Source organism: Salmo salar, chromosome 13, assembly GCF_965601325.2.
Source record: "Salmo salar chromosome 13, fSalSal1, whole genome shotgun sequence".
In the NCBI taxonomy this organism is placed as follows: Eukaryota; Metazoa; Chordata; class Actinopteri; order Salmoniformes; family Salmonidae; genus Salmo; species Salmo salar.
In genome coordinates this window covers 44,888,023-44,910,000 of record NC_138303.1, presented here as the reverse complement: position 1 = coordinate 44,910,000, position 21,978 = coordinate 44,888,023, and the positions used below count along the sequence as shown (strand labels likewise).

At 46.5% G+C, this 21,978-nt stretch overlaps 1 protein-coding gene across 23 annotated transcripts in view; it reads left to right on the top strand.

Annotated features, from left to right (window-relative positions):
- Nucleotides 1–21,978, top strand: part of huwe1 (HECT, UBA and WWE domain containing E3 ubiquitin protein ligase 1) — a 92,309-nt gene that overhangs the window by 35,656 nt on the left and 34,675 nt on the right. For 14 of the 23 annotated variants that reach the window (XR_014380093.1, XM_082960136.1, XM_082960133.1 and 11 more), the window contains 25 exons: nt 2,054–2,238; nt 2,619–2,675; nt 3,715–3,837; nt 3,956–4,051; nt 4,443–4,712; nt 4,935–5,087; nt 5,242–5,369; nt 5,625–5,706; nt 5,907–6,083; nt 6,322–6,472; nt 7,589–7,850; nt 8,150–8,330; nt 8,594–8,789; nt 9,079–9,246; nt 9,434–9,582; nt 15,185–15,293; nt 15,526–15,749; nt 16,196–16,407; nt 18,105–18,287; nt 19,115–19,290; nt 19,483–19,704; nt 20,226–20,327; nt 20,497–20,624; nt 20,873–21,032; nt 21,470–21,698. Coding sequence is in view for 22 of the 23 variants with exons in the window: in XM_082960136.1 (XP_082816262.1) it covers nt 2,054–2,238; nt 2,619–2,675; nt 3,715–3,837; nt 3,956–4,051; nt 4,443–4,712; nt 4,935–5,087; nt 5,242–5,369; nt 5,625–5,706; nt 5,907–6,083; nt 6,322–6,472; nt 7,589–7,850; nt 8,150–8,330; nt 8,594–8,789; nt 9,079–9,246; nt 9,434–9,582; nt 15,185–15,293; nt 15,526–15,749; nt 16,196–16,407; nt 18,105–18,287; nt 19,115–19,290; nt 19,483–19,704; nt 20,226–20,327; nt 20,497–20,624; nt 20,873–21,032; nt 21,470–21,698 (4,123 nt within the window). In the remaining variant the exon portion in view is untranslated. The remainder of the gene's footprint in view (nt 1–2,053; nt 2,239–2,618; nt 2,676–3,714; nt 3,838–3,955; nt 4,052–4,442; nt 4,713–4,934; nt 5,088–5,241; nt 5,370–5,624; nt 5,707–5,906; nt 6,084–6,321; nt 6,473–7,588; nt 7,851–8,149; nt 8,331–8,593; nt 8,790–9,078; nt 9,247–9,433; nt 9,583–15,184; nt 15,294–15,525; nt 15,750–16,195; nt 16,408–18,104; nt 18,288–19,114; nt 19,291–19,482; nt 19,705–20,225; nt 20,328–20,496; nt 20,625–20,872; nt 21,033–21,469; nt 21,699–21,978) is intronic. The other 9 variants (XM_082960143.1, XM_082960140.1, XM_082960139.1 and 6 more) reach the window with 5 other exon arrangements.

Sequence of the window (21,978 nt, the reverse complement as noted above, 5' to 3'; positions counted from 1 at the left end):
AATTGTTATTATGCACTTTGGCTGCTCAGCCATGGAAACCCATTTTATAAAGCTCTAAAGGTTATTGTGCTGACTATTTGTATGCGCTTTAGCACTCGGCGGTGCAGTTCTGTGAGCTTGTGTGGCCTGCCATTTCGTGGCTGAGCCATTGTTGCGCCTAGGTGTTTCCTCTTCACAATAACAGCACTTACACTTGACCGGGGAAGCTCTAGCCAAGCAATAATCCTCCTGAGTGAAGGAAGTAGATTAATTGGTTGACTATTGGCAGGAGTAATGCATGGGTTCTTTGCAGTCTTTCGTTATTGGGCACATTTTAGCATGCTTACATACATTTGCAAATGTCCCTTTTTCCAGTGACCAATTAAATATGTGTTTCTGGGGAGCAGCGTAGTGAAGCGAAAAATTTGCCATACGATCATAACCTGTAGATTTACCATCAGGTAATGACTTCAATAGGTCTAACACCTCCTCCACTGACACCGTTTGTAGAATAAAAGAGCAGGTTTTTTTTGCTCATATTATGATCATCAATCCATTGGACAATAGCTTGTTTGGAAGAATGGGTGTTTACATTATCGCTCAGTAAATACATTTTCTTAGTAAAAAAAAGATCTGCGAAATGATTGGCAATATCAGCTGGTTTTGTTAATGTTCTCCCGTCAACCTCCACACTTGATGGGCATGATGAAATAGATGTACCAAGTAAGCCCTTAACTGTATTCCATACCTTTTTTAGAATCATTTTTACAATTAATAAAAGCATTTTTGTAAATGTTTTTTTCTTACGATTTAATTTGCCTGCCTAATTACATGGTGTTCTATAATTATTTTAATCAATTTCTAGTTTAGATTTGTCTGCTAAGACTTTTGCCATATTTCTTTGAGAAAATGCCTCACCCAGTTCATCAATCCATGGAGATGGATGAGCCCCAACTGTACTCTTTCTTACTGGGGCATGATGGTCCATTACCTCAGTGAGCAAATCAGTAAAACATTCTCTAGCGTAATTTAAATCATCCTCTAGATAAATCAGCTCCCTGGGTAGCGCAGCCAAATCATTTTGAAATGGCTCATGATTAAATGTTTTATAATGTATCTTGACTACAGTCCTAAATTCACGCCCTAAAGTTTAGGCTTACGCACTAATGCCTAAAGGCGTCAGCATGCTTCAGTTCGGCTGGCGGCTAGGCAAACCAAACGAGTGAGCTAGCATACTCCCTTAAAAGATCACCCGCTTGAAAAATAAGAAAACCTTTGTCCATTTTGAGATACCGTAATCCAATATACACTTCCTCAAAATAGTCAGAATTGATCTAAGATGACTCAAGAAAGCTGTCATTAATTTAGTTTTTTTCCCCGCGGTGATCTTAGTCACTCACTTTTTATCTAAGATACTTGGTGCAGTATTTCTCATTGAAAACAATTTAATGAAAATTAGTTCTCGTTGATTGACTACAAAGACTTTATTGAAGAATCCCTACAGTTGACCAATCACGGACAAAGGGTCTTCAACTTCAGCTCCAAACTTCGGCTGGCCTCAAGAAAATAGTGTGCCCGAACAGCCCAAAAAAACCTTACCGTAGTCCAACACAAACGTCAGAATGTCGTCATAATATATGCACAAACTCTCAAGAACTGTTTCAGCTGGGAAGCATGCTGACGCCTTAAAAATAATGAAAAACAAACCTCAATGTATCCTAGAGATATAAATTGCGTAAGAATGATACATTCAATTTTATTTATTCAACCTGCCTGCCACCCACTCACCCTTCATCCACACATTGTTTCATGACCCTAAACCCACCTGCCCCGCAGATATAATTGCTACTGTAGAGCTACTGTGTGCTGGAAAACCTTGTATGGGTGAATAAGTTGTGGTGCTCATTGGAATTTCGTTTCTTTTTTTGGTTTCAGACCAATGCCTACTTATCACTAAAATTTTTGGGGTGTTTTTATGACATTAATAGCAGCAAAAGCTGAATTATTTGACACAATTTACAATGTTTATTGCACATTAAGGATTAACATCCAAGGACACTATCATTTAAAATAGGTGGAGGTGGAGCTGTAGGGGCCCCTGGAGCAGCAGTGACTGCAGCAGAGGTGCCAGCAGGTTCCGGGTCAGGACCGGCTACCGGAGGCAGTACAGCACCACCTGCACCAGGTGAAGCAGCAGAGGAATCTAGTAACTCTACTCCCAGGAGAGAACCACAGGTTAACCAGGTTCCACTACAGCAGGTAAGGGGACAGGAGGGAAGTGGGGGTGCCAAGGGGAGTTGTGGGGGTGTCAAGGGGAGTGTGGCTGTTGATCAGTTTGCGTTTTTGGATTCCATTAACTTTGGGACTGTTTCTTCATAGAAATGTATTTTTGGCGGATTGCTTTTCTCAGACAGATTGGCATTAGACATTCGACAGCTTTGGTAGATTTAATTGCTTGCATTGCAAGATACTATTTGAAAGCCTCAATTTGATAGCCTCTGTTGCACATTCACTGTCTGGTTAACTAATAAGGTGGTCATGCTGTAATAAGATGAAATTGGACTATTTTGATGTCAACCTATTGTCCCCTTGAACCCTCACCCTGGCGTGGCCTGCTCCACTTTGTCTTATTATGACAGGGTCAGGGAGGAGGCAGGGAGAGGCAGCCAAACGTCAACCAGCAGCAGCTACAGCAGGTATACAGCTAGCTGGTTCCACAGCCAGTGTGAATCTGAAAGTCCATTTATACTTGACCTGAGCTGTGCATGCTTTCTCCTACACTGTGCTGAACTTACACATTATTTTCGATGCGGACTTGCGAGAGGGCACATTTTATAGAATGTATACTGCTCTCTTGTGCTTGTAATTGGGGTCACGGTTAAGGAGGGATTTTACATTTATTTTACTTAACTAGGCAAGTCTCTTAAGAACAAATTCTTATTTACAATGACAGCTGAACCCGGACGACGCTGGGCCAAGTGTGCTCCGCCCTATGGGATTCCCAATCATGGCCGGATTTAATACAGCCTGGAATCAAACCAGGGACTAGTGATGCCTTATGCACTGAGATGCAGTGTCTTAGACCGCTGCCCCACTTGGGAGGGAGAGATGTGAGGACAGAGGCATATTTTGGAGGATAAATGTGAGAAGAGCCCTGCTTTAAATCAAATGGATGGAATTTCAAAACATTGAGGCATAAGAACTCAGTAGAGGGTAGGATATCATGTTATGTAGCAGTTAGGGAGGATGGATAGGAGGTCATTCTGGAAGGATGTCACTCTGGAACAATGAAAGAAAATAAGGGAGAATTTCTGATCACACTGCCACTGTCCGCTCCTTTTCTCTTTCTCTCTGTCCCAATCTATTTTATGTGCTCTCTGTTATATGCTCTCTTTCATTCTCCCCGGTCACTCTGATCTCTCTGTGCCTCTGTCCTCTCTTCCTCCCTTCATCTATCAATCAAATGTATTTTATAAAATTTTTACATCAGCAGTTGCCACAAAGTGCTCTACAGAAACCCTACCTAAAACCCCAAGAACAAGCAATGCAGAGGCAGAAGCACAGTGGCTAGGAAAGACGTCCTAGAAGGAACTCTGCTCTAACCCTGTCCTGTGACTCCTCTCGCTCCCTCTCTCACCCTCGCTCCCTCTCTCGCCCTCGCTCCCTCTCTCGCCCTCGCCCCTCTTTCTCTCTCTCCTCTAACCTTATGTAACGCTTGTTCTCTCCTCTATCAAGCTGATGGACATGGGTTTCTCCAGAGAGCATGCCATGGAGGCCCTGGTGAACACCAGCACCATGGAGCAGGCCACAGAGTACCTGCTCACACACCCTCCTCCTCTACTCAGCGGAGCCGTCAGGGTACGACCGCACACACACACACACACACACACACGAGGGAGCGATGCTCATATTACAGATTACAGTCCCCCCTCCCATAGTGTATATTAAGTGTACTTGTATGTCCCGCTGTCTGTAGGACATGACCATGTCAGAAGAAGACCAGATGATGAGAGCCATCGCCATGTCTCTGGGGCAAGAGGTCAGCATGGAGCAGCGCTCTGATTCGCCCGAGGTTTGCCGCCACACACGCACACTTAGACATACCCCCGCACACAGGCATACAGAGGGAACACACTGGTGAATGAATTCAAACGTGAATAGATGAAGGCTCATAAATGAGTAACCAGGGCCCTGCCCAGAAACAAGCTGTAGAGTCTACACCCTAGGTATGTGTACATCTGGAAGTATTGGATAGATGTAAGCAATATTGTTGTAGCCACAGATCTAGAGTTCTATTTCTATGTTTGCACTGTCGTCTTTTCAGTTGATGGGCTCAGTGGAATAATAGCCACATTGCTTCTGTCTACACAGTGCTCTCAGATTTGTTCTGTGCCTAGGGGTTGTTTCTGGACCACCACCACATCCGCTCACGTTCCCCACCTCCATCTTTCCCTCTCTTTCAGGAGGCGGCGCGTCGTCGTGAGGAGGACGACAGGAGAGCCAGGGAGCGTACGGAGGAGGAGGAAGCTCGCTGCCTGGAGAGGTTCCTGGAGGCCGAGCCCCTGGACATTACGGAGCTCCACGCCTTCACTGACTCCATGCTCCCCGGCTGCTTCCACCTGCTGGATGAGCTGCCAGACACAGTCTACCGCCTCTGTGACTTGCTCATGACAGCCATCAAGAGGAGCGGCGCCGAGTACAGGGACCTCATCTTACGACAGGTCGTCAACCAGGTGAGTAACATGGTGTGTGTGTGTGTGTGTGTGTGTGTGTGTGTGTGTGTGTGTGTGTGTGTGTCTGTGTAGTTAGGTGTGATATGCCAGAGCACATTTTTTTTATAAATGTGTTCACATACACTGGATAGGTGCAGTCAAATGTGTTTAGAGACTTCTTTGGTATTATGCACTTAGTATCAATATACCAGCCTCTCTCTATGTCATGTTTCTGATGTGTAGGTGTGGGAGGCAGCAGACGTGCTCATCAAGGCAGCAGTACCCCTGACCACCAGCGACACCAAAACGGTGTCCGAGTGGACCAGACAGATGGCAACCCTGCCCCAAGCCTCCAACCTGGCAACACGCATCCTGCTGCTCACACTGCTCTTTGAGGTACGGACAAGCAGACAGACACACAGAAAAACATCCTACTGCTCAAAATATTTGTTTGAGGTAGTGGCAGAGAAAGAGAAGCACAGCAATTCCTTTCACTCACACTCACTCACTGGCCCTGTATGCTGATCCATGCTGTCCTGTTTTCCTTAAGGAGTTGAAGCTGTCGTGTGCCAGGGTGGTGGAGAACAGTGGGATCCTCAACGTGCTCATCAAGCTGCTGGAGGTGGTGCAGCCCTGTCTGCAGGCTGCCAAGGAGCAGAAGGACATCCAGACACCCAAGTCAGTACCACCCCCTCCCCTGGCTCTGTCACAGAAAACTGACGAGAGGACCGCTCGAGATTAGCTAGCTGGCACACCTGCAGGATTGCCCTTCAAAAATACTGTCCTGCTAGAAATAACAGCATAAACAATCTTTCGTTTTACAATGCCTTACTAGAGAGAATTACTTTAGGTGAAGTAAATGTATAAGCCTGGCTCCTCCCAGACAAATTGCGATGTTCAATACGGCTGAACGTTGTCTGTGACTCTCTATAGGTGGATCACTCCAGTGTTGCTGATCATTGACTTCTACGAGAAAATGGCTGTTTCATCCAAACGCAGAGCGCAAATGAACAAGGTAAGAATAATGTGTTCCGGGTGCCACATAAAGATGAACCTACACTATAGAATATGCATATGATTACCATCGTGTTGCCATATCTTGTCTTTTCCTGACCCTTCTGTCAATGAAAATACACATTTTCTTGTTTCCCATGGACAATAAAATAATTTCCCCTCTTCTTCCTTCCCTCTCTCTTCCTTCCCTCCCCTCTCCAGTATCTGCAGCCCAATGGTAATAACTGGCGTTGGTTTGATGACCGGTCCGGCCGCTGGTGCAGCTACTCTGCCTCTAACAACAGCACTATAGACTCAGCCTGGAGGGCCGGAGAAAGCAGCGTCCGATTCACCGCGGGACGCAGGCGATACACCGTACAGTTCAACACCATGGTCCAGGTAGGAACTCTTCCTCATAGCCTCTTCTTTACATGCCACTCCAACTCAAACAAAATAACTGAGACGACAGTGTAACGTATCTTTTTTTTAAATCATCAGACTTTGTGAAATCCTGGTCTTTAAAAGCATGCTCAAAGGAGGGTATTCATTGAAAGTGCTTTTCAGTTCAGTAATGGGTTTAATTTGGGTCTGGTAAACCATCTCCTTTCTCAGATTTCTTCTAATGTTTCTATTCCAGGTGAATGAGGAGACGGGTAACCGTCGTCCGGTGACCCTCACGGTCCAGAGAGTGCCTCGCGCTCCTAAACCGGCTAAGACGGGCAGCATGACGGACTCTGAGAGAGAGGAGGGAGACAGGGGCAAGGCAGAGGAGACCCAGATAGACCCAGGTGATGACTGGACCATCTACTACTACATGGGAGGAGCTATCGTTCTAGTATAGCCTCAAACTGGTTTATGAGAGGGAGGAGGGACACAGACACTCATGTAATGGCCTTCTAGATGGGAGACACTGTTTTAGTGATATGAACAACCCCAGTGTGTTATAAGCAGATACGGTAGAATAAAGCACATTTTCAGCTAAAGGTGACGTGTGCAGGTGTTCTTTCCCTTTTGTTAGCCATTGCTATAGCCACAAACTGCACTCACTCTGTTTATTGGCCAGTCTGAGATATGGCTTTTTCTTTACAACTCTGCCTAGAAGGCCAGCATCCCGGAGTCGCCTCTTCACTGTTGGCGTTGAGACTGGTGTTTCGCGGGTACTATTTAATGAAGCTGCCAGTTGAGGACTTGTGAGAAGTCTGTTTCTCAAACTAGACACTCTAATGTACTTGTCCTCTTGCTCAGTTGTGCACCGGGGCCTCCCACTCTTTCTATTCTGGTTAGAGACAGTTTGCGCTGTTCTGCGAAAGGAGTGGTACACAGCGTTGTACAAGATCTTCAGTTTCTTGGCAATTTCTCACATGGAATAGCCTTCATTTCTCAGAACAAGAATAGACTGACGAGTTTCAGAAGGAAGTTCTTTGTTTCTGGCCATTTTGAGTCTGTAATCGAACCCACAAATGCTGATGCTCCAGATACTCAACTAGTCTAAAGAAGGCCAGTTTTATTGCTTTAATCAGAACAACAGTTTTCAGCTGTGCTAACATAATTGTCAAAGGGTTTTCTAATGATCAATTAGCCTTTTAAAATTATAAACTTGGATTAGCTAACACAACATGCCATTGGAACACAGGAGTGATGGTTGCTGATAATGGCCTCTGTACGCCTATGTAGATATCCATAAAAAATCTGCTGTTTCCTACAATACAATAGTCATTTATAACAATGTCTACACTGTGTTTCTGATCAATTTGATGTTTTTTAATGGACAAAAAAATTGTTGTTCTTTCAAGTGACCCCAAACTTTTGAACAGTAGTGTGTGTTTGTATGTATGCCATTAGACCAGTTATACCGTTTCTGTAGTTGTGTACCATAGTAACATCCCCCTCTCTGATTCTTTCAGACTCTGCCCCAGTAGCTGTGGAGATGAGTGCTCCAAAAGAGGACAACGCTACCCCCCAACTAAAAGAGTCCTCCTCCGGTCCCTCTGCTCCCCCCGCCCCCCCTCCCACAGCCCCCCTGGACCCCACATCGGAACGCACCGGGACAGGAGGAGCCATCGTGGTGCAGGGCCTGACGGAGGATATGACCACAGTGCTCATCAGAGCCTGTGTCTCCATGATCAGTGTCCCTGTGGACCCAGACACCCTCCACGCCACACTAAGGTTCCTGTTTTACTTATATATGGTTCTTGTTTACTTCTTGAATCTTTTTTTTTTTAATTAAAAGTGTCTGAGTGTTATGAAAAGCTCTAGACAGTTTAGCTGACAGTGGCTATCTTGTAGGAAGGTTTACTTGCAATGACTCTTATGTGTTTGTTTTTGCCTGCCTAACCTCAGTTGGATACACTGACTGAGCCGCTCTGTCTGGATAAGGGCGTCTGCTACATGACTAAAATGTACTTCTGGAATATTTTGTTAGTGTGACAAAAAGCCCTCTACAACTAAAGTGTCTTCTCTTTCAGGCTATGCCTGCGCCTGACGAGGACCCACCATTACGCCATGATGTTTGCTGAGCTGAAGAGTACCAGGATGATCCTGGGGCTGACGCAGGGGTCAGGGTTCAACGGCTTCACGCCCCTCGTCACCCTGCTGTTCAGACACATCATCGAGGACCCCGCCACGCTACGACACACCATGGAGAAGGTACTGGATTTTAAAGCCCTCGCTGAGACCTACCCAGCATGCATCTCAACAGTCCTCTCCTAGAAATGGACAGGCGAAAGCGCCAACACATTGCACATCTATTTTTACTATTTCCTGTATTTTCTGAGCAGTGGAGCTAAAGGGAAATGGATTGGAACCCATGTTAGACTGTTGAGACACTCCCAGTCAGTGTTAGAATGTAGTGCAATATAGCCATTAGGGTTTTGCACTGAGTGACAATGCCACCTGTCTACCCTCTCTAGGTGGTACGGTCAGCAGTGACCAGCGGGGCGGGCAGCACCACATCAGGTGTGGTATCAGGCTCCCTGGGCTCCAGAGAGATCAACTACATTCTGCGTGTTCTGGGCCCTGCCGCCTGCCGGAACCCGGACTGCTTCGCTGACACAGCCAACAGCTGCGTCCGCATCGCCCTGCCCGCACCTCGCGGAGCTGGTACGGGTACGTTAAAATACTCTCATCGGAAAAAAACATATTTTATACGAGTGGATAGTTGAATGGCCACGGGTCTATCTAGCTGGAAGGACCATGCAAAGCAGCGTGGTGTGGTGACCAAATCTTTATTAAACCACTTCTGTATACATCGCGGACTGACCTGTGGCCATTCAGCTATCCGCTTGCACCTATAGCTCTCGGCTAGTTCCCTATTTTACAGTGTAACGTAACAATGTGACTGATTAAACGTGTACATGGTTGCTCGAAGTGTTTCTCCCTTCCTTCCTCTGCTCAGCCTCAGATGATGAGTTTGAGAATCTGCGTATCAAGGGGCCCAACGCGGTGCAGCTGGTGAAGACCACCCCCCTTAAAATGTCTCCGCTGCCCCCCATTCCTGACACCATCAAAGAGGTCATCTATGACATGCTAAATGCCCTGGCTGCATACCATGCCCCTGAAGAGGGTAAGACCCTCACACAAACACTCTATCCCGATTAGTCTTTCCTGCGAGTCCTCGCATCCTGTCTTCTCTTGAGTCATGGAGCCACATGATCTTAACAGAATATCTGTTAACGAAGCTCTGACGTCAATGTTGCCTTGTAGCTACACCTGTGTGAAGTCTAACTTACTGTGTGAAATCTCCCCTGTAGCGGAGCGTCCAGAGGAGCGTGCGGTGGCGGTGCCCGGGGGGCAGGACCTGTGTCAGATCCTCCAGGATGTAGGCGACGACGTTTACCAGCAGTACAGACTCACCAGACAGGGAAGTGACTTCGACTCGCAGTCCGCTTTCCATATCAACGTAAGTGTCATGTCTGGCTGGCTGTTTGTAAGAGTCATTCTGGCCATGGTCCTGTTTCAGTAGGGCACATGGTAGCAAAAAAAAAAAACGTTTTGCATCGGGAAAACAAAAGATATGGGTAGGTTTTTGGCCGCACCGTCTGATATCAGGACAGATTTTTCTCCGCACCCCGACCCGCCTGCATAAAATTGTTCCCGAGAGCTGATCCATGACCTGCCAAGTAATTTATTTAGACCTACCGTAATTTCCAGACTATAAGCCGCAACTTTTTTCCCACGCTTTGAACCTCGCGGCTTAAACAATGACGTGGCTAATATATGGGTTTTTCACTTTCAAATGTTTTTTTCTCCCAAAAAACACATTCTGTGATCAGTTTTTTGGCGGCATGAAGCTTTTATTAGACCAATGAAATTGCCGAACGGGTTAAGGTCAAACAACTTTTTTGTTTACTGTTTAGATTAAATCGAGCGCTCTCGAACTTACATTTACGTCATTTAGCAGACGCTCTTATCCAGAGCGACTTACAAATTGGTGCATTCACCTTATGATATCCAGTGGAACAACCACTTTACAATAGTACATCTATATCTTTTTGGGGGGGGGGTGGGGTTAGAAGGATTACTTTATCCTATCCCAGGTATTCCTTAGAGGTGGGGTTTCAGGTGTCTCCGGAAGGTGCTGATTGACTCTGCTGGCCTGGCATCGTGAGGGAGCTTGTTCCACCATTGGGGTGCCAGAGCAGCGAACAGTTTTGACTGGGCTGAGCGGGAACTGTGCTTCCGCAGAGGTAGGGAGGCGAGCAGGCCAGAGGTGGATGAACGCAGTGCCCTTGTTTGGGTGTAGGGACTGATCAGAGCCTGAAGGTACGGAGGTGCCGTTCCCCTCACAGCTCCGTAGGCAAGCACCATGGTCTTGTAGCAAATGCGAGCTTCCACTGGAAGCCAGTGGAGTGTGCGGAGGAGCGGGGTGACGTGCGAGAACTTGGGAAGGTTGAACACCAGACGGGCTGCGGCGTTCTGGATGAGTTATAAGGGTTTAATGGCACAGGCAGGGAGCCCCGCCAGCAGCGAGTTGCAGTAATCCAGACGGGAGATGACAAGTGCCTGGATTAGGACCTGCGCCGCTTCCTGTGTGAGGCAGGGTCGTACTCTGCGACTGTTGTAGAGCATGAACCTACAGGATCGGGTCACCGCCTTGATGTTAGCTGAGAATGACAGGGTGTTGTCCAGGGTCACGCCAAGGCTCTTAGCACTCTGGGAGGAGGACACAATGGAGTTGTCAACCGTGATGGCGAGATCATGGAACGGGCAGTCCTTCCCCGGGAGGAAGAGCAGCTCCGTCTTGCCGAGGTTCAGCTTGTGGTGATCCGTCATCCACACTGATATGTCTGCCAGACATGCAGAGATGCGATTCGCCACGTGGTTATCAGAAGGGGGAAAGGAGAAGATTAATTGTGTGTCGTCTGCGTAGCAATGATAGGAGAGGCCATGTGAGGATATGACAGAGCCAAGGTACTTGGTGTATAGCGAGAATAGGAGAGGGCCTAGAACTGAGCCCTGGGGGACACCAGTGGTGAGAGCACGTGGTGCGGAGACGGATTCTCGCCACGCCACCTGGTAGGAGCGACCTGTCAGGTAGGACGCAATCCAAGAGTGAGCCGCGCCGGAGATGCCCAACTCGGAGCGGGTGGAGAGGAGGATCTGATGGTTCACAGTATCAAAGGCAGCAGATGGGTCTAGAAGGATGAGAGCAGAGGAGAGAGAGTTAGCTTTAGCAGTGCGGAGAGCGTCCGTGACACAGAGAAGAGCGGTCTCAGTTGAATGGCCAGTCTTGAAACCTGACTGATGTGGATCAAGAAGGTCATTCTGAGAGAGATAGCAAGAGAGCTGGCCAAGGACGGCACGCTCAAGAGTTTTGGAGAGAAAAGAAAGAAGGGATACTGGTCTGTAGTTGTTGACATCGGAGGGATCGAGTGTAGGTTTTTTGAGAAGGGGTGCAACTCTCGCTCTCTTGAAGACGGGAGGGACGTAGCCAGCGGTCAAGGATGAGTTGATGAGCGAGGTGAGGTAGGGGAGAAGGTCTCCGGAAATGGTCTGGAGAAGAGAGGAGGGGATAGGGTCAAGCGGGCAGGTTGTTGGGCGTCCGGCCATCACAAGTCGCAAGATTTCATCTGGAGAGAGAGGGGAGAAAGAGGTCAAAGCATAGGGTAGGGCAACGTGAGCAGGACCAGCAGTGTCGTTTGACTTAACAAACGAGGATCGAGGATTACGGTAGTCATTTTGTCACCCTCATCATGGCAAAGACACGGAGAAATGCATATGATGCAGCTTTCAAGATGAAGGCGATTGATCTGCCTGTTGGAAAAGGAAATAGAGCTGCTGCACGGAAGCTTGGTCTTAATGAGTCGATGATAAGACGTTGGAAACAGCAGCGTGAGGAATTGACTCAGTGCATAAAGACAACTAGAGCTTACTGCTAATTTTTTATTTTTTGTTACAAGCCGGGTTTCATTAAAGCCTTTATTTTTGTTACAAGCCGTGTTTCGTTAAAGCCTGTGTAAAGTTCATTTGTTTCAATGTACCGGTAGGCACCTGCGGCTTATAGACGTGCGGCTTATTTATGTTCAAAATAAAAAATAAATTCAGTGGGTGCGGCTTATATTCAGGTGCGCTCAGTAGTCTGGAAATTACGGTAATTGTTTTTGACTCCAGAGTAGTAGTTAGGCTATTATGCTATTCCCATCGTGAATACATTTTATTGCATGTCTTTAACATTCTGGATGAATGGAAACCTTGCCATGAATTAAGAATGATAGGCCTGTCTTATTTTCACAATACAATGCGGCACATTGACAACGCAAATCGCTTTGAAGAGCCTTCTAATTAGCCGTCTTCTTACCTAATGAAAGCTTATAGCCCACCTAATACAATACCATTAGTCAATATTGTTCAGGTAATCAAATAGTTTTATTTAAACTTAAATAAATTGTTCCCTGACAAGGAACCCAAACCGGCTGTGCGTGTGCGCTATCGTGCATAAATGTATTTTGTCCCCCTTCACCAAATGCGATCACGACACGCGGGTTAAAATATCAAAACAAACTCTGAACCAATGTCATTCATTTGGGGACAGGTCGAAAAGCATTAAACATGTATGGCAATTTAGGTAGTTAGCTTGCACTTGCTGTTGCTAGCTAATTTGTCCTGGGATATAAACATTGAGTTGTTATTTTACCCGAAATGCACAAGGTCCTCTACTCCGCCAATTAATCCACACATAAAACGGCCAACCGAATTGTTTCTAGTCATCTCTCCTCCTTCCAGGCCTTTTCATCTTTGAACTTATATGGTGATCGGCATCTAAACTTTCATAGTATTACCACGACGACCGGCAAAACAGTTCGTCTTTCAATCACCCACGTGGGTATAACCAATGAGATGGCACGTGGGTACCTGCTTCTATAAACCAATGAGATGGGAGAGGCAGTACTTTCAGTGCGATCTGTGTCAGAAATAGAAAGGAGTTCTATTTTAGCCCTTGACATCGCAGACACTCTTTGGCGTGCGCGCGAGCAGTGTGGGTGCAATAATTGAATAACATGGGTTTCTACATTTATTTTGCGGCGCACGCGACGTGTCCGGTCTGGTCAGCATGTGACTCGGAATAGGCTAAAATATTTGTATTTCTTTTATTTAACTAGGCAAGTCAGTTTAGAACAAATTCTTATTTACGCTGGGCCAATTGTGTGCCGCCCTATGGGACTCCCAATCACGGCCGGTTGTGATACAGCCTGGAATCGAACCAGGATCTTTCGTGACTCTTTTAGCACTGAGATGCAGTGCCTTAGACCGCTGCGCCACTCGGGGGGCCTACATTTATTTAGTAGGAAACTCAAACTTTGACTAACTGGACAGTTTAGTCAAACTTTATATGGCCTGTGTATGGTCTAAATCAGTGATCACAACTGATTGAGTCCAGATCACTTTCTGAGTCCAGATCACTTTGAGTCAAAAATGCAAGCCGAGATCTACTGCTCAGATTAATTTTTTTAAACATGATTTCAAAAACATATGCCTATGCAACATTAACTAAATAAAAACAGTTCTGTAGCAAGGAGGTTTGTACAGTAGGCTATAGGCCCAATACAGTATCACTGCATATTGGCTATGCTTGAGTTGAACGTTGTTCTTCTCAGACCATTTAGAAATTATATAAAATATTTATGATCACATTGTTAATAGTGAGGCACAGCTAAGTTAGAATATATTTTATATATATATATATATATATATATATATATATATATATATATATATATATATATATATATATATATATGTGTATGTATATATATATATTTATTTATTTAAATATTTTTTTACTGGAGTGATTGCCTGCATCTGATGGTCAGCCTGAGGGGAGGGAGGGAGCAGTGGTGAGGCTGCATCTCCCCAGACTCACCATCCCCTTCTCTCCGCTGAGAAAAGGGGACACAGTCTTCCAGTTAATAATGAAACTTAAGTCGCGCAGCATTATTTCAGCCTCATGCACCAATTCATGTTGTTACTCCTATGACCAGAGCAAGTGAAATATTCCTCGATATTAAAAAAGACACAAGCTGCTAATAATAACAACACAAGTTTATTGAAACACTTTGCTGTACTCATTGATTGCAGCTGCAGTGGTGGTTGTAGTGTGACTGGAAGGAGCGAACGTGCATTTCATGTCTTATAGAACTGTTGAACAAAGTGTTGACAGTGCTGAATAACAATGTAAACACAAACTTAGGCTACACATCAAAACAACAGCTCTTTGCTGTATTTGTTGAGTCTAGTCATGGTTTTAAAAGTTTTGAAATCTCTCAATATAAACTTTGCTGTGTGTTCGAGGCTTGTTTTTAGTCTATGGTTCTTGGAAACTGTGCAGACACGGTGATCTGAGCGTTCTGATAGGCCAGCGGTAGGCGCACTTGATTTGCTCTCTGGGCCTGCCGGGTATGAGTTCTGCCTTCAGACACATGAAATGGTTCAAAATGCAAACACTTGGCCTTCCCAGCACTAGGGCTGCTGAATCAAGTGCATCTCCCACGCCCAGAAATAGGAACGGAAGCCATTTCGCGTTCGCTATGGAGTCAGGGAAAATGAATTTGGCAACGTATTGTCATGTGGTGGAAGATAACAACATAAGCTCTGCACTCTGACAAATTAGGAGTGTTTCAGCACCACACAAATGGGCCTACTAATGGACAATTCCCTGCTCCACTCAACACAACAAGCTCCTTGTTATATTCTTTTTGATTTAAAACGTTTCTGACCCGCAGTATAATTGTTTTGAACTGCGAGAAATAATGTTTTCATTCCACCCGCCAGCTGATTGTTTTTTGGGGGGGGGTCAATCACGGGTGGGTGTCCGGTCCGCTGCAGGACTCTGTGTTCTTGTTGGACAAGTTCAGGTGAAACCTCTTTCTCAAAACGTTTATCTTCTTGAATCCGACCCAGGAGTGCGAGTGTCTTGAATTAAAACATTATGTATGTTTTGAAAGCTGCTGTATCGGTCTAGATATATTGTAGGTTATATTTTCTCCCCCTCTCCTGTCTCTCAGCCCCAGGTGTTTTCTGCAGATGGAGCGGTAGCTGACTCCTCTCAGTCTGGAACACCCCAGGGAGAAGGTGAGACCCTACCTCCCTCCTCCTCACCTCCAGCCTCCACTGGTACTTTTACAATACACTTCTTTCCTTAGTTTGGTCAATTTGTATGATGCTAATATACAATATAGTGTTTTTAAACCAAATGAATGAGCAAAAATCGAGATTTGTCACGATTGCCCCATCAGTGTTGTAAAATTCCTAGACACCTCTCTGCCCCTTCACGATCCTAACTCTCTTCTCTCTCTTCCCCCCGTCCATTTCCCCTCCCATCTCCCACCCTCTCTCCCCACCTCAGCCTCTACTCCAGAGGAGATGCGTGAGGAGAAGAAGGAGGTGGAGGGGGAGAAGGGAGCCAGCTCAGAGGAGAGTAAGGGGGCCAAGGCTAAGGCCTCCAAGCCCCTGATGCCCACCTCCACCATCTTACGTCTCCTGGCTGAGCTGGTCAGGTCCTACGTGGGCATCGCCACCCTCATAGCATCCTACTGCTACACGGCCGGACAGTCTGAGCTCATCAAGGAGGTGGGTGGGTTCTACCTGGACTGGGCAAAACGTCCAGCTTTCACAATTTATGTAGTTTTACTACTGTAATAAACTTGGCATAAATTGCCTCAAGGGCTCGAAGGATTTGAGGAGTTTAAACACGATGTTGACAAACTCCTGTTTTTCTCTTCCCCTCCCTGTATTGCCATAGCCACTACACCAACCTCATTAGAGAAGATTTGGAATATATCCTGCGTTGTTTCTATTTGACCTGACTCTAGTCCTCTCTCTGTGTGCTGTATAGATGTATATGTATTTAATTTCTGTAGAGGTATGTACAATACATTGCGCCAGTCCTCTCCTCACCCAGGGGTCCATCTCTTCCTCTGCTACACGACTGTACTGCGCTCTGTTTGTAATATGTTGAGTATAAGACTTGTCGTCCTGATTCCCTTCTTGCTCTCTCTGTCTCTCTCCCCCTGCAGGACTGCAGTGTATTAGCCTTCGTGCTGGACCACCTGTTGCCCCACACCCAGAGCTCTGAGGACAAGGACACCCCTGCCCTGGCACGCCTCTTCCTGGCCAGCCTGGCAGCTGCTGGCACAGGCACCGATGCACAGGTGGCCCTGGTCAATGAGGTGAAGGCCGCACTCAGCCGGGCGCTGGCCATGGCAGAGGGCACGGAGAAACACGCCAGGTGAAAGAGTGGGCTGGGCAGGGCAGAGATTTCATAATTGTCTAAAAACAATTAAGCCGATGGTTTTTCCATGGGGCTCATAAACTGCTAAAAAAGAAACGTCCTCTCACTGTCAACTGCGTTTATTTTCAGCATGTATAAATATTTGTATGAACATAAGATTCAACAACTGAGACATAAACTGAACAAGTTCCACAGACATGTGACTAACAGAAATGGAATAAGGTGTCCCTGAACAAAGGGGGGGTCAAAATCACAAGTAACAGTCAATATCTGGTGTGGCCACCAGCTGCATTAAGTACTGCGGTGTATCTCCTCATGGACTGCACCAGATTTGCCAGTTCTTGCTGTGAGATGTTACCCCACTCTTCCACCAAGACACGTATAAGTTTCTGGACATTTCTGGGGGGAATTGCCCTAGCCCTCACCCTCCGATCCAACAGGTCCCAGACGTGCTCAATTGGCTTGAGATCCGGGCTCTTCGCTGGCCATGGCAGAACACTGACATTCCTGTCGTGCAGGAAATCACGCACAGAACGATCAGTATGGCTGGTGGCGTTGTCATGCTGGAGGGTCATGTCAGAATGAGCCTGCAGGAAGGGTACCACATGAGGGAGGAGAATGTCTTCCCTGTAACGCACAGTGTTGAGATTACCTGCAATGACAACAAGCTCAGTCCGATGATGCTGTGACACACCACCCCAGACCATGACGGACCCTCCACCTCCAAATCGATCCCTCTCCAGAGTACAGGCCTCGGTGTAATGCTCATTCCTTCGACGATAAACGTGAATCCGACCATCACCCCTGGTGAGACAAAACACCGACTCGTCAGTGAAAAGCACTTTTTGCCAGTCTTGTCTGGTCCAGTGACAGTGGGTTTGTGCCCATAGGTTCCGTTGTTGCCGGTGATGTCTGGTGAGGACCTGCCTTACAACAGGCCTACAAGCCCTCAGTCCAGCCTCTCTCAGCCTATTGCGGACAGTCTGAGCACTGATGTAGGGGTTGTGCGTTCCTGGTGTAACTCGGTCAGTTGTTGTTGCAATCCTGTACCTGACCCGCAGGTGTGATGTTCAGATGTACCGATCCTGTGCAGGTGGTGTTACACGTGGTCTGCCATTGCAAGGACAATCATCTGTCCGTCATGTCTCCTTGTAGTGCTGTCTTAGGCGTCTTAGGCCCTGGCCACATCTGCAGTCCTCATCCCTCCTTGCAGCATGCCTAAGGCATGTTCACACAGATGAGCAGGGACCCTGGGCATCTTTCAGTGTATTTCAGAGTCAGTAGAAAGGCCTCTTTAGTGTCCTAAGTTTTCATAACTGTGACCTTAACTGCCTACCGTCTGTAATCTGTTAGTGTCTTAACGACCGTTCCACTGGTGCATGTTCATTAATTGTTTATGGTTCATTGAACAAGCATGGGAAACGGTGTTTAAACCCTTTACAATGAAGATCTGTGAAGTTATTTGGATTTTTACAAATTATCCTTAAAAGACAGGGTCCTGAAAAGGGGACTTTTCTTTTTTTGCTGAGTTTATTATTTACCATCCGTTATTTGTCATTTTGATGTGTGTCAAAAGTTGAAATTGGTAATATATTTGACTAATGGACGGATTCATAGTGCATTCGTTATGCATTTTTATCTGTCCCTGTGTGTCTAGGCTTCACTGAAAACTCCCAATTTTTCTCTCCCCCCAGGCTCCAGGCGGTGATGTGCATCATCAGCACCATCATGGAGTCGTGTCCGTCCACCTCTAGCTTCTACAGCACGTCAGCAGCCAAGACGCAGCACAATGGCATGAATAACATCATACGCCTCTTCCTCAAGAAAGGACTGGTCAACGACCTGGCTAGAGTACCGCACAGCCTTGACCTGTCCAGGTACACACACACACCACTGATCCTCTCAAACCCCTTACTCACCCTCTTAGAGGATTCACATTGCTTACTACTTTATAGTAAGGCATCAGGGAAATCTCCCCCTGTGGGTGATTCTTCCAAACAGCATGCAAAACAGCACGTTCACTGGTAGCTTGACTTGCACGGTGCCAAAGCTGGCTTAAGAGCTTCTCCCCCTCAATTGGTTATTGTGGCGTCGCATTGCTTAAATTTGCGTAGATTTCATATTTTCTCAACTCCTGTGGTCAAATCGCTGAATGTCTCCTTCTCTTCCTTCCATTGAGAATGTTTTTCTCGGCCTCCCAGGTGGCGCAGTGGTCTAAGGCACTGCATCGCAGTGCTAGCTGTGCCACCAGAGATTCTGGGTTTGAGTCCAGGCTTAGTCACAGCTGGCTGTGTCCGGGAGGCCCATGGGGCGGCGCACAATTGGCCCAGCGTCGTCCGGGTTAGGGAGGGTTTGGCCGGCAGGGATATCCTTGTCTCATCGCACACTAGCGACTCCTGTGGCGGGCCAGGAGCGGGCCGGGTGCAGTGCACGCTGACCAGGTGTACGGTGTTTCCTCTGACACATTGGTGCGGCTGGATTCCGGGTTGGATGTGCATTGTGTCAAGAAGCAGTGCGGCTTGGTTGGGTTGTGTTTCGGAGGATGCGTGGCTCTCGACCTTCGACTCTCCTGAGTCCGTACAGGAGTTGCAGCGATGAGACAAGACTGTAACTACTACCAATTGGATACCACGAAATTGGGAAGAAAAAAGGGGTAAAATAAATAAATACAAATGTTTTTCTCACCATTGACTTGTTATCTCAGTCCCAACATGGCAAACACAGTGAATGCAGCTCTGAAGCCCTTAGAGACTCTGTCCCGCATCGTCAACCAGCCCAGCAGCCTGTTTGGAGGGAAGGGGGGATCCAGCAAGAACAAGGCTGAGCACGACACTGTGGGAGCCACCAGGGACTCCAATAGCAACACACAAGGTACCACAGGTGATGCGCGCGCACACACACACGTTGCACTCATAAACACATACACATAGTAGACATACACACATGTAGTAACAAATATGTTACTACACACAGACACCCACATGCTCCCCAGAACCACGGGGAAATGGGAAACTCACATTTTAGACTGTTCTTGGCTTACTGTTCATCTCACTGAATCCATTTTCTTTGCAGGTGACTCTGGTGAGGCTGAGGGGACTCTGGTGGAGGGCAGTCACAGGGCCCAGGGAACAGACAGTGACCTGATGGACGGCGAGACGGAGGGAGACACGGCAGTCATCGCTGGACAGCCGGAGGTGCTCAGCACCACGGCCATGCAGGTGGAGAACGAGCTGGTGGATCTGATAGACGAGCTGTTGGAGAGAGACACCGGTGCCGTCAACAGCTCTATTATCGGTAAGCAGGGAGTCTGGAATCCAGGAGACTGTTGAAAAGGGTGAAACGTTACAAACCGTTCAATTAGAAAAGCATTTTCTCGAACACAAGTGAGGTCTCATTTCACCTCAATTAAATCTCTATCTGCAACATTCTAAAAGTAAACGTCTTTCCAGATTTCTATTAAATATGACCGATTTATTCTTTTTATTTTATTTTTTATAAATGTGTATAGACCACTGATCGCCCAGCTCATCATCCTCTAGGGGGAAATGGCAATCATTTGAGAGAAGTTTGAGTTGGGTTTTGTTAGTATTTTTTTCTCGGATTTACGCTTTGGCCACATGAGTATAGGAGTCAATAACAATTTTTGGGTACGAGCTAACAGAATATAAACTCTTGAAAACAAATGTTACTTTAAGGTTTCACCTGTCTGAATACACCACTGGACTCATCAGAGTGAAATGGGATGGTGTAGAAGAAAGGGGCGGGCACATGCAATACATCATCTTGTTTCTGATTGGTTGTTTGCTCTAACTCAGTGGGACGTGGCAGTGGTGAGGACGAATCACAAGAGGACGTGTTGATGGATGAGGCACCCTCCAATATCAGTCAGGCTTCTACTCTACAGGCCAACCGAGAAGGTAAGTGCTGGTTCTGATATTTTATTTTCACAACATCCTCTCCAAAAATACATGAAATATCTATTTAATTAGTTTTATTTAGTTAAATGGGGTTATTGGGGTGAAAAGGGTTCAAGTGTGTTGGGTGGTTTGGTCTCGCTCACTGTCCTCTCTCCGTCTTCTACCGTAGACTCTATGAACATCCTGGAGCCTGAGGATGAGGAGCACACGCAGGAGGAAGACTCCAGTGGCAGCAACGATGAAGAAGACAGCCAGGACGAAGAGGAGGAGGAAGAAGAGGAAGAGGAGGAGGATCAGGTGAGGAAGAGTTTGAAGACTCTGGAAGGAGTGTTTTTTTTGTGTGTGTTCAGTTACCTTGTCTGAGTCGTGAGGATTTGCATTGGCTCCGGCTTGGCAGGCTATTATACAGGAGACCTGGGTTCGAACCGGCTTGGTCACATTCGAATGGTATCCATTTACTTACTTTAGAATGAGTTTTGTAATGGAGAAAATAACAAAGTGTAAAGAAAGAAAAGAGTCTGAATAGGCCATGTTCTGTTTCTCAGGATGATGAAGAAGGAGATGAGGATGACGACGATGAAGGTTCGGAGATGGAGCTGGATGAAGATTTCCCAGACATCAACGCTGCGCCACACATCCGCTTCGAGAGGTTTGACCGCGACGATGACCTCATCATAGAGTTTGACAACATGTTCTCCACCACCGGTGAGTCATATTGGTGTTTTTATTCCACTTTGTTTTTCATAGTCTTTGTTTTGAATGTATGGATAGATTTAGAAGGCAGCTTCTATGTTATTGAACTGGGCCCATATATTTATAAAGCTTCTCAAGGGTAGGAGTGCTGATTTAGGATCAGCTCCCCCCTGTCCATATATTCATAATCTAAAAGACCGAACTGATCCCGGATTGGCACCCCTACTCTAAGACGCTTTATGAATACGGGCCCTGATTTCTCAAAGTAGTTTCTCTTTTTTTAAATCCTAATGAACAACTAACACTAAAGACATAGACTTACGAATAGCTATGTAGCAATAGCCTATATTATAATAGCCATATAGCAGTATGTAGAATGACGGGGTTGTGTCACTACGTGTCCCCCTAATGTCTGCAACTGTTCTCTCTGTTTATCGTGTTCCCATCAGCTGACATCCCTCCCTCCCCAGGCAACATCCCCAGCTCTCACCCCCTGATGGTGCGTCACGCCGACCACGGCTCCCTAACGCTGGGCGGGGCAGGCACCAACAACCGCCTGGCGCAGGGCATGGGTCGTAGCCAGAGAACGCTACGTCAGCTCACCGCCAACACAGGCCACACGATACACGTCCACTACCCCGGGAACAGACAGCCCAACCCCCCACTCATCCTGCAGAGGTGAGACGGAGATGCTACAATTAATTAATGGGACTTTTCCTAGGTCATGGGTCAGATTCTGTCAAACATTTTAAGCAGCTTTTGATTTTGTACGTACAAAGGAACCAATGGAATAGTCCCCCAAATGCTAAATCAATCGCACCTCAAAAACAAAGTATTGATTATAGTTGCTGTACTCATGTATCCATTTCTAAGGTCATAGGTTCTGAAAGTGTTTGTTCATGTCGGTGCGTTAGAAGAGAATATGATTAAGTGTGTGAATATGTATCAGTGTTGTAAG